Consider the following 15,274-nt stretch of genomic DNA (forward strand, 5'->3'; position numbering starts at 1 on the left):
TTCCTGTCTCCATAAGGGGCCCAGAATTTTAAATTTTACTCCAGTTTTTCCAAGAAGACAACACAACAAATTTAAGGTGGATTTTCAAGCTCTTGGAGCTTCTTTGATCTGTGTAGGCTGCCCTGCTAGAGAGATCCACTGTATTCTTTTTCTATCATCAGGGGTAGAAAGTCTGTTTTTTGCAAATGAATTTGACTTTGAAACAGCTCAAGATAATTCAGAGCTGAATGGCTCATGAATAACATGGGGATTGACATGGACGATGCCATTGCTGGTCAAAACAGAGGTATGACTCTGTCCATGTGTTCTGGGAAAAGTGTGTGTGTGTGTGTGTGTGTGTGTGTGTATGTGTACACATATACAACGTAGAAACAGAGGAGAAGAGAAGGCTGAGGACTGAGCCTTGAGGAATACTATCTAGCATGAGAAAAGAAACCAGCACTCTAAACACTTCAGAGAGGTAGGAAGAGAACTAGAATATGGTGGTATCACCAAAAGCAAAGGAGGAGGAAGTACAATAAGTGAGTGGCCAGTCTGATGCAAATCCTTCAGAGAAAACCACATTGATGAAGAATTGACATGTTAACCAGCCCATCCAGAAAAGAAATTCATGACCTTGGACATTCTAGAGCCATGCCAAACTACTGAGAACAAATACACAATGGTTCCAGTTACATATAAATCAAGAAGGTTTCTTGATTCGTACTAAGTTGGGACAGCTGAGTCCAGCAAGAGCAGAGAGGCCAAAGCCAGTGATTGGTAGCAAATAAATGAATAGTAGGGAGAAAACAGGGACGAGGATAAACCAGGAACAGGATTCCCCTTATCTGGATGTATTATCCCAATGTCAGACCAGGGAAGAATTTTAGCTCAAACCTTGGAGTGAGACAGCTGAGACTTTGAAGACTAGCTCGGCCATCTATTAGCTGTGTGCACTTAGGCAGATTATGCAACCTCTGTGAGCCTCAGTGGCCCTCTCTAGAGAGTGGAGGTATCAACAGACCCTACTCCTGGGTGAAGAGGCTTAGCCTGGCACAGGGCACGTGCTCAGGAGGACCAGGGTCCTGGAGCCTTCCTATGGTGATGAGGGTGGCCACACCACACTTACTGTCCAGAGGCTCTTCTACTTCCTTGTAGACTTGCCGTAAGGACCCATCTTTCATGTATTTCTCAGTGAAGATGTCATATGGAACCAGTTCTCGAATGGTCTTTTTGTCATCCTCAGAGGTGGCAAGCCACCGATCGCATGGGAAAGTCAAGGTCTCTGCACCCTGGGGTGAGGCAGAAAAAGGAAAATTAGCCCTTAATGTGAAAGCTGCCAACTTCAGGGATTCATCAGCATCTCAATACTCACGGAGACCAAGGACAAGGATCATGGGGCCCCATAAATAATGTAAAAGCCACAGGAGAGCCCCTTGCCCCAATTTCAGTAGATCAGTCTTAAAGACTTGCACAACCACATCAGAGTTTGGCTCTGAAAGGCTGGAGTTCCCAGGGTCACTTAAAAATAGGTATCTGAACTCCATCCTGGAGATTCAGATTCAGTGGGTAAGAGGAGGGGGGTGCTCTGTATTTAAAAATTGCTCCCTCTGGCTGGGCATGATGGCTCATGCCTGTAATCCCAGCACTTTGAGAGGCCAAGGTGGGTGGATTACCTGATGTCAGGATTTCAAGACCAGCTTGGCCAACATGGTGAAACCCCATCTCTACTAACAAAATATAAAAATTAGTCGGGCGCGGCGGCGTGCGCCTGTAGTCCTAGCTACTTGGGAGGCCGAAGCGGGAGAATTGCTTGAACCCAGAAGGTGGAGCGCCATTGCACTCCAGCCTGGGTGATGGAGCAAGACTCCATCTCAAAAAAATAAAATAAAATAAAATTGCTCCCTCTTCATTCATATCCATAGCTATGGCTGAGATCTATCTCCTAGGTTTATACCTTTGTGGCTTCAGAATGTTTTTAAAGTTGTCTGGGGTGGATTTTCTATGTGAGTTGACCTTGAGTTACAGGAAGGGCACTGTGGTCAATCACTAGTAATATGGCCTAGGAAGTGGGGAGGAGAGACATGCCCAGACCCTCCTCCTCAACCACGAAACCAGGTTCTAGAAAATTCTTCTTGGGACCAGAGCTTGTTTCTGCACTCTGAGTGAACTGGGTGAATTTTCATTATGAGATTTTTATCTCAATAAGGCTGATCTAGCCAGTAGGTCCTTACAGGGAATTTGCCTTGAACCTGCTCTGGAAAGGGACAAAAGAAACAGCAGGACAGACCAGTCAACAACTCACGTCTTTATCCGGGAGGAGCCTGCGGATGTCCACGTGAGAGCAGTGCCACCCAGGATTCATGCCCGTGTTATTATGGCCAATCCGAATTTTTTCAATGATTTCTCCCACATCTTCTAACTTTGGAAAGGAGATAAGGCACCGAATGTTAGCTGAAAGATCCAGGAAAGTATGGCCTCGGCAACATCCTGCTTCCCCAGGGCATCCACCCTGAGTCCTTTTGTATTTCCTCCTGATACGTCTCCACTATCCAGCCAGGCCAGCTCCCATTGTCCTTGACACACATGCCATGCTTCTGCCTCATGTCCCCTCTCTTAAAGTCAGCCTTGACTCCAGAACTTGGTTTAATCCACCTTCTCTGGGAGGGGGACCCCTCTTAAGCGTGGAGCCCAGCTCCCCATCTGCCACTGCTCACTGTTGTAGCAACTCATCCCCTGTGTGAGAACTGAACTGGGTAGCAGAAGATGAGTTCTGGCTGTGCCATGCTCCTGTCTTGCCAAGTGGACTTATTCAAGGCCCCAGGCCCCTAAGAGTCCCCCACCTTCCAGCCACTCCTTTTCTGTGCTCCCACATAGAAATGCCAGTCCCTGGAACTCCACATTCCTTGCCACGGGGCCTTTGCACATGCTTTGCTTGGCTCTCTGCCTTCCTCTTCTTCACCTAACCTGACACCTGCTCAACCTCGTAATCCAGGTCTCAACTCAATGATCACTTCCTCAGGAAAGCCCTTAACCTCCCCGAGAAAGTTAATATTCTTCATGACAGGCTCTTGTTGCATAGTGGAGCCCCTCCTTGGAGTACTTCTCATAGTTGTAAGTTTTCATTTATTTGTGTGACACCTACCATCTCTTTCACCACTGAGAACCACAAGGCAGGCACCATTTTGCTCTGCATTGTATCCCGAAAACCTAGAACGGTGCCCATGACCTAGGTACTCAATAAGCATTGGTTGCAAGGACAAAAGAGTGTTTCCTTAGCTGCAAAATGGGTATGATAAAATCAGCCAGGCCTTCTCATAATGCGGTGGTGAGCCTTAACCACGATGGTGTGCATGAAAGTCCCTTGAAAAAAAAAAGCTGATACATGTGTGCCAGGTGAGCCCCTGAACTGGGCGGGGGATGGGGCAGCTACAACATCTTCTCTCTCCCACCTGGAGCCTCCAGGTATGGGATGCAGAGGAGAATCTCTGGCTTCTGTGACCTTAATCCTCTAAGCACTAAGTTGCATGGGACAGGATGGCTGCCTCTGTTTTTGTTGTTGTTGTTGTTGTCATTGTCGCCCAGGCTGGAGTGCAGTGGCGCAAACTCAGCTCATGGCAACCTCCACCTCCTGGGTTCAAGCAATTCTCTCCTGCTTCAGCCCCTGGAGTAGCTGGGATTACAGGCGCCTGCCACCACGCCCAGCTAAATTTTGTATTTTTAGTAGAGACAGGGTTTCACCATGTTGGCCAGGCTGGTATCGAACTCCTGACCTCAGGTGATCCACCCACCTCGGCCTCCCAAAGTGCTGGCATTACAGCCGTGAGCCACCGCGCCTGGTGGTCATCTCAGTTCTAACGCCTCAGAGAGCAATGTGGCCTTTAGGGGACAGCTACTCATGGTTGGTGGGCTCAGAGAAAGACTCAGAGGACATCAACATCAGAAGGGACCCCAGTATTCTGGAAGGTGAAAGAATTAGGCAGAGAAGGCTCTGGAACTGAACTTCTTGAGTCTAGATCCCAGCTCTGCTGTTTTAAGACACCTTGAGTAAGTCTGCTTAACCTTTCTGCGCTTTATTTCCTCATCTGTAAAATGGGATGATCATACTACCTATGTCTTGGAAATGTTATAAAGATTAAATGAGTTGATACACATCAGGTCCTTAGAACTGTGCTGGCCCTTGGATGTTCTCAATAACTCTTAGCCATTATTGTTCTTTTCCTGGTCAACCCCTTTTCTTAGGAGGGGGCCACAGAGAGAGGAAGCGGCTTCCTCCTGAGATAGTGGCTGAGCCAGAATCAGATCCAGGGTTACCGACTCTGTAATTCAGCGTTTTACCTCCTACGTGAAAATCAATCAGAAAAGGGAAGTGCAGAGAGAGGGACACAGGTGGGCAGAGAGACAGAGGCCAGGAGACAAAGCCCTTTCATTTGTTTCCCAGCTCTCACACTCCCCCCCAAATCCAGAGAGATTTGAAAAGAAAAAAAAAAAGCAAAAAATTACTGGCAAATTATAGCTGTCTATTAGTGGGGACTTCATTGATAAAAACTCCCCGGAAGTCATGCCGAGGTGTGATCACAGCCTCAGCCACTGACGGCATCAGGCCTGGATGACTCACACACCATGACATCTTGGGTGGATGAGATGTTAGCTTTGTGTGGATTAATGAATCACCCTTAAATTTTCTCGTTAAAAGACTCAGCAAAGGTGACAGACCTTCCCACAAGTGCTGACTGCTCCAGAGAAGGTGGGAAGAGAGCAAGGCGTCCCCCGGGATAGAGACTGGCCCAGGAAGAAGGAAGGTGCCCTGGGCTTTGTTTCCTATCAGAAAATAAGGAGCACATCTCCAAAGATCCCACTGCCTGGAGGGCCCAGCCTTCTGAGGCTCCTGGCTCTTCTCCTTCAGGGTCTCCTGCGCTTCCCCTCTAAGTCTTGCTTCATTACTGCCATCTATCCAAGTTACATCACACTCCTCCCATGGCTTCTACTCAAACCTCAAGCCACATGCTTATTTCCACCTCTGAGCTGTTGGCCATGCTGTTCCCTTTGCTAGGAATGCCTTTCCTCCTTGTCCCTGCTAATGCCCCCTTTTAGATCCAACTCAAACCCACCACTTCCAAGGAGCATTCTCCCTTCTCTAAACAGTGATAGTAAGCTCAGTCCATTTGCTTGTCTACTGCAGTAGCTAAGAGTGCATATTCCAGAGCCAGTCCTCCTGGGTTTCAATCCTGCTCCCACTACATCCTAGCTGTGTGGTTTTAGGGAAGCAACTAAACCTCGTGACCCAGTTTCCCCATATTTACATAGGGACAATTATAGCACAGAGTTTTTATGATAATTAAGTGGGTTAGCCTATGACAGTGCCCTCTGACCCACAGGGTCCATGACAATGACCATCACCAGACTCTCTCATTACCTTTGTTGGGAGGACTGGGGTCCCCAACTTGTCCGTAAGCCCCTCTCAGGCAGGATCTGAGCTCTCCCCTTCTTTTGCGTCTCCCACCCAACCTAGTGCACAGCTGAGCACACAGGGCAGCCACAGTGTGCATGCACTAAATTGAAGTATATGGATTCCAAGGCGCTATGACCTACATGCACAGTAAACACTGAACAACAGCACCCCCATTGTCAAGACCTAATGGGAAGCCATGGAACATACAGAATGCTCTTCTCTATTAAATTGTTTGACCATAGCTTGAGAGCTGAGCAGGAGACCCTAGCCCATGACCACTGGTGGTGGGATTTCCACCTCTCCCTGGCTAGCAGTATCAGCAGAACCCCACAACCAGCAAGTCTGGGAGCTATGTTCCACCTGTGGATAAGTGTCTATTGTTGGAAGCTCTAGAGAGGCCCGTTGGCTTTATGCCTCTAGTGTTCCCAAGTCCTGTCTCTCGTCATTGCCTTTGATCCTGACACCAGTCCAGTAGGAGCAGGGTGAGCTTCACCATTCCCCTGGTTGCTTGGATGTACTGAGGCCCAGGAAGGTAGGATGAGCTGCTCACCTTCCTCTCTAATAGCAGCACATCAGGATGAAGGGCATGTGTTCTGCCCTGAAGGTAGGGCTTCTCCTCTCCCTCTGTCTGACCTACTCCATCCCTGGACAGCCTGCTGAGCCCAAGTACCTCTACAATGAAGCGGGAGGCAGACTTCCTCTCAAAGAACTGCTTCTGTTCCCTCTTGTTGGTACACAGATACTTCTGCTGGGTGCACACGGCATCGCAGCCATAGATGATGATGAAGATGTTGGCATCTGTCCCAGCAGCAAAGACATCACTGGTGTAGAGGGTGATCTCGTAAGGAACAACTGAGGGTGGTGGTCAGAGGGCAAAGCCAGAGTGGATGAGAGAACAGAAAACAAACATGGTGAGAGCCAGTTCTTCACCAGCACAACCAGCCCAGACCCTTGCACTGGGGAACTGCTGCCCAGGGACCTGGACCTTCACAAGGTTGCCTAGCAACTGCAGGTGGGGTCCTGTCCTGCCCAGCCCCCATGGAAAACCCTCACCCCCTCAGACCAGGGTGTGTGAGCCTCTCACATGCCAGAGCACATGTAGCAGACTGGTTGAAAGCACAGGCTTCAGAATTTGACAAGCCCAGGCTGGAATCCCAGCTCTGTCTTGACCATTGGTGTAATCTGGGCAAGTTACTTCTGAGCCTCAGTGTCCATTGTCTGTGAAGTGCCCTCGACATGGTGCTTGGCTGAAGAGACTCCACAAACAAGAGCACTAGATTTCAGGGGGCAACTTGCTGACTGGATCGGCCAGTCTACGGTAGTGAGCATTCTTTCACTCTTCTCCCTATCCCCTGCTCCCAGTCTCTCACTTGCTCCCAGATGGCCTGCCTGCCCCAACCCATCCACCTCACACCCAGCCCCTCATTCAGGTTCTGTCACATTACACAGGTCTTTTATAGGGGAGGGGATAGCAGGAGGTGAGGGCTGCACCAGGGTTTACTTGGTCCCACCAGGGACTATCTCCCCTAGAAAGAGGGTTGACAAATCAGTGCTGTTAGCAAGCAGCTTCCTGGTGGGAAGCCACCGGTGTGAACAGAGACCAGTATGTCTCTATGCATGGGTGGAAGACCTTTGCTTCAGAAACTTTTGGGGATGCTTGTTAAAAATACAGATTTACAGGCCAGGTGTGGTGGCTCATGCCTGTAATCCCAGAACTTTGGGAAGCCGAGGTGGGCTAATCACTAGAGGTCAGGAGTTCGAGACCAGCCCGGCCAACATGGCAAAACCCTGTCTCTACTAAAAATATAAAAGTTAGCTGGACGTGGTGGTGGGCACCTGTAACCCCAGCTACTTGGGAGGCTGAGGCAGGATAATTGCTTGAACCTGGGAGGTGGAGGTTGCAGTAAGCTGAGATCATGCCACTGCACTCCAGCCTGGGTAACAGAGTGAGACTCTCTCTTAAAAAAAAATGCAGATTTGCAAACCCTGCCTTAGTTTCTCTGCAGGATGGGTCTAGGGATCTGAATATTTAACTCATACTTTATACTAAAGTTTGAGACCACCTGAAACAATGTATTGCTATAGTAACTATAGGTTAGTTCATTAGCAGGTTGTGAAATGAGTTTAGTGGGTTGTCAACAATATTTTTAAAAATATGTGGAATTGAAAAAATCTAATAGAAAAATATCACTGTATATCACACATAATGAGGGTACAATTTTTGTGACATTTTTATTTTTTGCATACGCGTATAAATGTGTACAATTGCTCTGGGTCACAGTAACTAAAAAAAAATTAAGAAAAAAAAAGAATATTGAAAACCCAGAGAAACAGTTCAAGTGGATGTCTACTCTATCCTGTAATCTTGGCCCTTGAAAGGAGTCACAATACAAGCTTCCTTCTCTCTTGTGGCCCTAACCTTCTCCAGATGAAGACATTGTTTTCATTTATCATCATAGCTACTTTGCTGTAGGGCTGTAGTAGTGATACTTGCAGTAGTAATAGTAGTAATAGTTATCACTTATTAAGACTTCCTACATGTCAGACTCTGTACTGAGCATGCTGTGGTCCTTATCTCCTTTAACCCTCACAATGACCTGAGGGAGTAGGTATTATTACACTCCATTTTACAAATGAGAAAACGAAGGCTCAGAGAGGTGAAGTAACTTGCCCAAAGTCACATGGTAGAACTTGAACTCAAACCCAGGCTTGCCTGACCTTAAAGCCTGTAATTGCCAGCCTCTAGGAATCTTGTTGCTGTGAACTAGAGATAAGTACTGCTGCTTAGCCACAGGCAACAGAAAGAGACAGCCCACGGAGGTGACCACTAGCCCCACAATGGCTTGAAAAGGCCCTCGCCTATAGGTTGAAGGGAAACAGCCTCGACCCTGCTAGGTGCTCAACCAGTAACAGAGGTGTCATCTCTGCAGCATACAGTCCCTTCCTCTGAGCCTCTGGGGTTTCTCCCTGACCCAAGACTTGGAAAGCCTTGAACAGAAAAGCTGGCAACAGAATCTGAGCTTTCCTGAGACTGGCCAGCAGTAGGAGAACCCCTGGAAGTTTCTGGGCAGGAACAGCTCACCCTTTAGGTTAGTTTTAATATCAGGCTGGAACTGAACATATTCAAAGTCAAACCATACAAACTCTTTATCTTTTTTTTTTTTTTTTGGTATGGCATGTCCTAGCGCATGTAGGGAGAAATGGATACGTTTGTCCTCAAGGGTCCCACCCAGTGCTGCTGCCAACCCCATGCACATCTTTCAGGCCAGAGTCTGTCCTCGCCTGCAGGTGACTCCTGGGAATAGAGGCTGGATCCAGGGCTGGCTTTGGGCATGCCCAGCCAGAGAAATGTCACTTCATTTTAGACTTTGGATCAGAAGATATTTTGATGATCTGTTCATTTCAGTTTATTGCTTTAGGCAAAAATTTGTTCATCACTGATACATGCTATTAAGTATGAGTTGTTTGGGGGAAATCTTGTGGTACAGTTTATTATTTAGTTAGAAAAGATTATATGCTCTGGATTTTATTCAGATTTTACCAAATTCAGACAGACTTTCAGAGTTTAGTTAATTTCAGTTTGATTCCCAGTACATAGTACTACATACTTACACGTCTATAAACATTTAATACATTCTTTCTGATGATGACAGTGGAAAGGAAGTGTCAAAACTTCACTAAATTACTCCCTTCCCTTCTTCCCCTTAGCCAGAAAAGGGAATTACATTCACCTTCTTTTTGAATTCTGGGTCTGGCAGGGTCCAGGCTGTGTTTCCCTTCAACCCATAAGTGAGGGCCCTTTCAAGCCATTGTGGGGCTGGCAGTCATGTATACCACCTGAGAAAATCTTATACTGCTGGCTTATTTGGCATGTTAATGACTGGAGTAAGGATTGGTGACAGGGTTGATAATGATTCCTCAGTTAGACCTTTATCTTTCTTCCTTTTGGATATTGCTCTCATCCTGCATTATTATCTCTATGCTGCAGATGAGGAATCTGAACCCTCAAGAGGTTAGGCTCTCTACATGTTGTCACCAGCTAGCTTGGAGTAGAGTTTAGAATAAATTTCGTATTTTCATTTCCTGGGTCCAGAACTCTGCCCACAGCCCCCACAGAGTCAGAAAATTCAGGACAGGGATGAAAGACCAAAATCTTCAAGGTGGGCCTGGCCCACAGTTAATCCTGAAGGAAGAACTGGGGCTGAGTTGGGGTAGCTGGTGATGGGGCCCCAGAGAAGGGCTGGCCTTGCCGTGTGTGGTTCCTACATGGTGTGTACAGCCTCGTCTGAAGCTCTGCATGGAAGAGGTCTCTGATGATGGACCCGTCGTCTTCATTTTTGGCCAGCCAGCGGCCACAGGGAAACGTCATGCACTTCCCAAGAGATGGGGCATCCACCTCTACCCAGTCTACAAACCAGCCTGGGGCCTTGCCTAGAGAGAAAGGAGACACAAAACCCATCAAGGACCTGAGCAGAGATGATTTCCTGTGGGTAACTTCAGGGACTCTTGACATCCTTCCTTAGGTGGCTGGCTGATACCATTAACATGACATCCCTTTTGCTTGCAGCATTGCTAAAGTGACTCCCATTAAAATGTGCACCCAGATGTTGAAGCTGGATCACACTCCAGGCTGCTGTCAGTGAAATTAGTAAGAGTAAAATAGCATCAATAGGAGATGACAGGAGAGTAGGGTGAGGCCGAGGTGGGAGGGCACTGAGAGGAAGCAAGGATGCTGTCCTTCCTTGAAGAAGGGGCTTCAAACAGAACTCAAGGATGCCAGGAAGAGCCTGTGTTTACAAAAGCTTTATAATCTTACCCAATGATAGGAATGAAGCAATTGAATCAAAGGCTCTGGGGGTGGAGCCAAGAAATCTGTGAGTTAATAACACCCCAGGTGATCCTGTTGCACACTCAAAGAACTACTGAGTTAGATCGGAGATTTTCATATCTGGCTGTGCATTAAAATTACCGACACTGGGGTTGATAAAGGCTTTAAAAATCACCAGTGTCCAGGTACAGCTCTAGGCTAATTAGGCCAGAAACTCTGTGTGCAGCTGAGGACTCTCTGGGCTCTACTGGGCTAAAGGGATTAAGGAAGCTGTGTCATTACAGAAGACAGATGGCATTCGAATTTCCAGAATCCTTCCCAGATGCCCACAAGGACCTGTCCATGGTCCTTAAAGTCTTAGCAAGGAACAGAGGGGAGGGAAGCCACACCTGTGTTGTCATGGCCAAGCCGGACTTTCCACAGGTCTCCCAGATCCAACGTCTCCACCGTGAAGATTTCAATGCTGTCCCTCTCAAACTTATCGCTGTTTGTCTTGGAGGACTTCAGGAGGGTCATTCCTGTGGATCGGATGACCCCAGCATGACTGGCTGGACCTGAGGCCTTTCAAGCCTAGTCAGACCCAAACCTTTAATCCCTCTTCAAAATGACCAAATTTCTGAACTTCCACCAAATTTAGACTGTGCAATTATCATCCATTGGCCACCTTTGCACAGTGGGCATTTTTAAAAATTTTTTATTTCAATAGCTTTTGGGGTACAGGTGGTTTTTGGTTACATGGGTGAGTTAGTAGTGAATTCTGAGATTTTGGTGTGCCATCACCTGAGCAGTGTACTCTGTACCCAATGTTGTCTTTTATCCCTCATCCCCTTCCCAACCTTCCCGCAATGAGTCTCCACAGTCCATTATATCATTTTGTATGTTTTTGCATCCTCATAGCTTAGCTCTCTCTTATAAGTGAGAACATTCAGTATTTGGTTTCTCCATTCCTGAGTTACTTCACTTAGAATAATGGGCTCCAGCTCCATCTAAATTGTTGTATAAGACATTATTTCATTCCTTTTTATGGCTGAGTAGTATTCCATGGTGTATATATACATCATATTTTCTTTTTATCTTTTAAAAAATGTTTTTATTACACTTTAAGTTCTGGGGTACACGTGCAGAACATGAAGTTTTTTTACATATGTATACATGTGCCATGGTGGCTTGCTGCACCCATCAACCCATCATCTACATTAGTTATTTCTCCTAAGGCTATCCCTACCCTAACCCCCCACCCCCTGACAGGCCTCGGTGTGTGAGGTTCCTCTCCCTGTGTCCATGTGTTCTCACTGTTCAACTCACAGTGGGCACTTTTTTGGTGTGTGTTCTTTCATTGAGTTTTACAATAACCCTTTAGGGTGTGCATTTTTATTTCCAGTTTATGTTGAAAGAGATACCTTACTCAAAATCATCCGGGAGACAGTGGTGGAGCTCTAAGTCAATGCTGCACCACCTCCATACCCTCACAACTCTCTACATGGAGAGTCAGCCAGTGACAAAGCCACACTCTATGTTCCCTGGGGAAACATGGGATTTCCTTCAGGGATGGGACATGTGGGAATCTCTGGAACATCTTCTCTGGATGACAGAGGAGGGATGAATTTGAATGCCCCAACCCCCAGCTATTTCACATATATAATCAGTCCTGAGACTGCCTGCAGTGTCAGTCTGAAACTGAAGTGATCTCAGAGTCATCGCTATGTCTTCCTGCCTCAGGATGCACTGCATTGCCTTTAAGTCCCTGTACCCCAATAAGTCCCAGCTCTGGGCCCACCTCATGTAGAAAGTCTTCTGCTTTTCCTAGACTCACTACAGACTGGTTTAAGTATACAGAGAGACAGACAGAACTTGGTCCAGTGCCTAGCTCTGCCACTTACCACTGGGTGGCCTTGGGAAAATTATGTAATGTTTCTGAGACTTGGTTTTCCAAATGTCAAAAAAGGACAGGTCTTAGTCCCTTCCTCGTAGGGCTGTTGTGAGGATTTAATGAGTTAATGACTGTTGGATGCTCAAGAATTTGTCTAACACATAGAAAGGCATCAGATAATAAAAGCAGTTGCCAAAGCCGATTAATTTCTTTGATCATGGTTCAGGAATGATTGCAATCACATGCATTTGTAGGTTATGACCTAATTATATCATTATATATTATCTGCTTTATCCAACCTATTAAATAATTGATGTAAATTAATGTTTATTGAGTGCCACTTTGTCCCAAATGTTGTACATGTTCAACTTCATTAGACCTACAACTCTATAAGGCACATACTAATTTTATCCTCATTTTATAAATAGAGGAAACTAAGGCACAGAGGGGTTAAGCAACTTGCCCAATGTCACACAGCTAATAAATGGTGGAGTGGAGGTTTGAACCAATCAGACAAGCTTCAGAGTCTCCATGCTCTCTACCAGCACATTGTTGTAGTAGATATGAGCACCCCATGGTCAAGGGTTAGGTCCATTTATTCTTCAATAATGCTTGGCACTAGGCTCTGGACCTGCAGGATTTTGAGCAAATATATGATGACTACTTGAGGCACTGACTGACTCCTCTCTAAACTCAACAGAATGGCTGGACAGTGGCGTGAGCAGATGGCTGGACCCAACACTAAACACCACCTTCTCTGAGTACCTGGGCAAAGGCTCCTGAACAACTCTACAATGCCTGGAGTGCCTCATACTGAGAGTATCATGGCTGAATTTCATTGAAAGTTGGGCAAGGCCATCTTGTCCCAGATTGTTATTGGGTCGAGTCAGGGCTACCTTCACCATTAGAACAGAAAAAGAAAGCTGGCTTAGAGAAGAAGAAAATTTTTAGAAAAAAAGGAACTGCCTTTCTCGATGGGGCTAATTGCTTGCATCCTATTGAGAGACAAAAGCATAATTAGGATTCCCCTTGGAAATTTCTGCTGAGTCTTCTGGTCTCCCTGGGGAAGAATGTGGGTGAATCTTGGCCCTGCACTGCTTTCTTACCAGTGTCATCTTGTGTGCCAAAGAGTGTGATGAAGACATTAGCATCTGTGCCCGCATTCTTCTTAACCCCAGTCTTTATGGTCACTGAGAATGTGGTAGATTTATCTGCCAAGAGAATAGTATAGAGCAATGAATTGTAGATTGTTCCTTTCATGAAAGGAGGAAAGAGGACAGCCACCTCCTCTAGAAGGGCTTCCTTGATTCACTCCCTCTACCCCATCACTCCAATTTTTCTCTTGCCCCTTCAATCCTATATCTGTAAGCCCAGTGATTAGTAATAAGTATGTTTCTATGTTCCTCTTGGCAATTTCTAGGAATCATTTTTTTTTCAGCATGTGTTACTCTGCAGTCACCATTAGTCTGGAAACTTCCAGAGGGTAGAGATGTGAGTCCTCTGCCTCTGGCTTATACAGGAAGCCTTCAATCAATAGAGTTGATAGGATGGTTAGGGGATACTTTGAGGATCAGAGGCTCAGCAGCCAGGAGCCCATTCTGACTCCTCCTGGCTGGGAGGAGTTTTAGGGATGCATATTTCAGGCGATCATCATAGAACTCTTGAAGGTTACTGTTCATTCTTTCCCTTGACAAAAATGCATTGAGTGCCTATAGGGGAGGGCACAAGACTGAATCAGAAGTGGCTACACTCATTCCATTCTACTCCACTCTACTCCACTCCATTCCATTCCATTCCAATACATTTCATTCCAATACATTCCATTCCAACCCATCTCATTCCATTCCATTCCAATCCACTCCACTCCATTCTACTCCACTCCACTCTATTCTACTTCAATGCATTCCATTCCATTTCAATACATTCCATTCCATTCCAACCCATCACATTCCATTCCATTCCACTCCACTCCATTCCATTCCACTCTACTCCATTCCATTCCATTTCATTCCAATCCATCCCATTTCATTCCAATCTATTCCATTCCAATCATCCCAATTCAGTTCATTCCACTCCATTCCAATTCATTCCATTTGATTCCAATCCATTCCATTTCATTTCTGACTCACTCCTAAGCTGTGTGCTTTATACTGCCTTACACTAGATATGTGAGACTATGCCCCCTTTACCTCCCCAGTCTTGCCACAGAGGAATGAGAGGGCAATACAATAGACTGTCAAGGGAGGAAGTTCCCAGAGCCCACAGGGGAGGGAAGGAAGATGGAGACTTAGGGTTAGGGAGAGGCAGAGGGGAGGGGTGCTGGAGAAAGAAATCAGCTCTAGTTTAGAAAACCTTTCTGCTCCAGGGCCAGGTTGTCGAGGGGGTTGTTGTCACCGCCTCCCCCCGCCTCCTCGCTCTGTGGCAGCACATAGGACTCATCCACTGGCAACAGCTCCCTGGACAGCTGGCCATCATCCTCCTCCACTGCCAGCCAACGTTGGCATGGAAAGTAGTACCTGTGGTGGTGGATAGGGAAAGATTGGAATGTCCTCTTAGAAAGGTCTTGTCCAGGAGCAGTCATGGGCTGAGAATGAGAGGCCCTCTATGGGGTCCCAAACTCTCCCCTGTCTGCCCCTAACAGCATTGCCCTGCTATTCTACCCAGCCTGGAAATCACTTCATTAGTCATTTGCCTGGGGTAGAGAACAAACTTGGGGACTTTGTCTCTAGACATTCCATTGAAAATTGTTATGTGACCTGCCTGGAGCACACCTCAATCAGGGTCATATTGGATGGAAGTATCTAGAAGGAGAGGGACATACGGGGACTGTTCCAACCCTTTCCAGAATGAATCTGCTAGCCAGGGCTACTTTAGTAGAGAGGGTTGTACATAGTAGGTACACAATACATAAGTGTTGAACTAATGGATTTTAATGGAATGAGCCAATTATGTATGCTTTCAGAAGGTACAGAGAGTATGGCTGAGGAGCTGGCATAGAAGACTGCTGGGGCCATCTAGGAAAGGGAGGTCCAAGTCAGACCCCTCTGCATGGAGGTAACACTCAGCACAAGGGAGGTGCCTGGACAGAGTGAAGGTAGGGCCAGGGATGGGAGGCACAGTGGGGTAATTAAGGACTCTCCCCTGG

The 15,274-nt window shown here is 46.6% G+C and overlaps 1 protein-coding gene across 11 annotated transcripts in view; it reads right to left on the reverse strand.

Moving 5' to 3' along the window:
- LOXHD1 (lipoxygenase homology PLAT domains 1) overlaps positions 1-15,274 on the reverse strand; it is a 183,771-nt gene that overhangs the window by 56,201 nt on the left and 112,296 nt on the right. For 10 of the 11 annotated variants that reach the window (XM_063699192.1, XM_063699193.1, XM_063699194.1 and 7 more), the window contains 7 exons: positions 14,482-14,645; positions 13,236-13,340; positions 10,649-10,777; positions 9,698-9,862; positions 6,102-6,283; positions 2,285-2,401; positions 1,109-1,271 (listed from right to left, as the gene is read on the reverse strand). In XM_063699192.1, the coding sequence (XP_063555262.1) occupies positions 1,109-1,271; positions 2,285-2,401; positions 6,102-6,283; positions 9,698-9,862; positions 10,649-10,777; positions 13,236-13,340; positions 14,482-14,645 (1,025 nt within the window). The remainder of the gene's footprint in view (positions 1-1,108; positions 1,272-2,284; positions 2,402-6,101; positions 6,284-9,697; positions 9,863-10,648; positions 10,778-13,235; positions 13,341-14,481; positions 14,646-15,274) is intronic. The other variant, XM_063699195.1, reaches the window with a different exon arrangement.

Source organism: Gorilla gorilla, chromosome 17, assembly GCF_029281585.2.
Source record: "Gorilla gorilla gorilla isolate KB3781 chromosome 17, NHGRI_mGorGor1-v2.1_pri, whole genome shotgun sequence".
NCBI classification, from domain to species: Eukaryota; Metazoa; Chordata; class Mammalia; order Primates; family Hominidae; genus Gorilla; species Gorilla gorilla.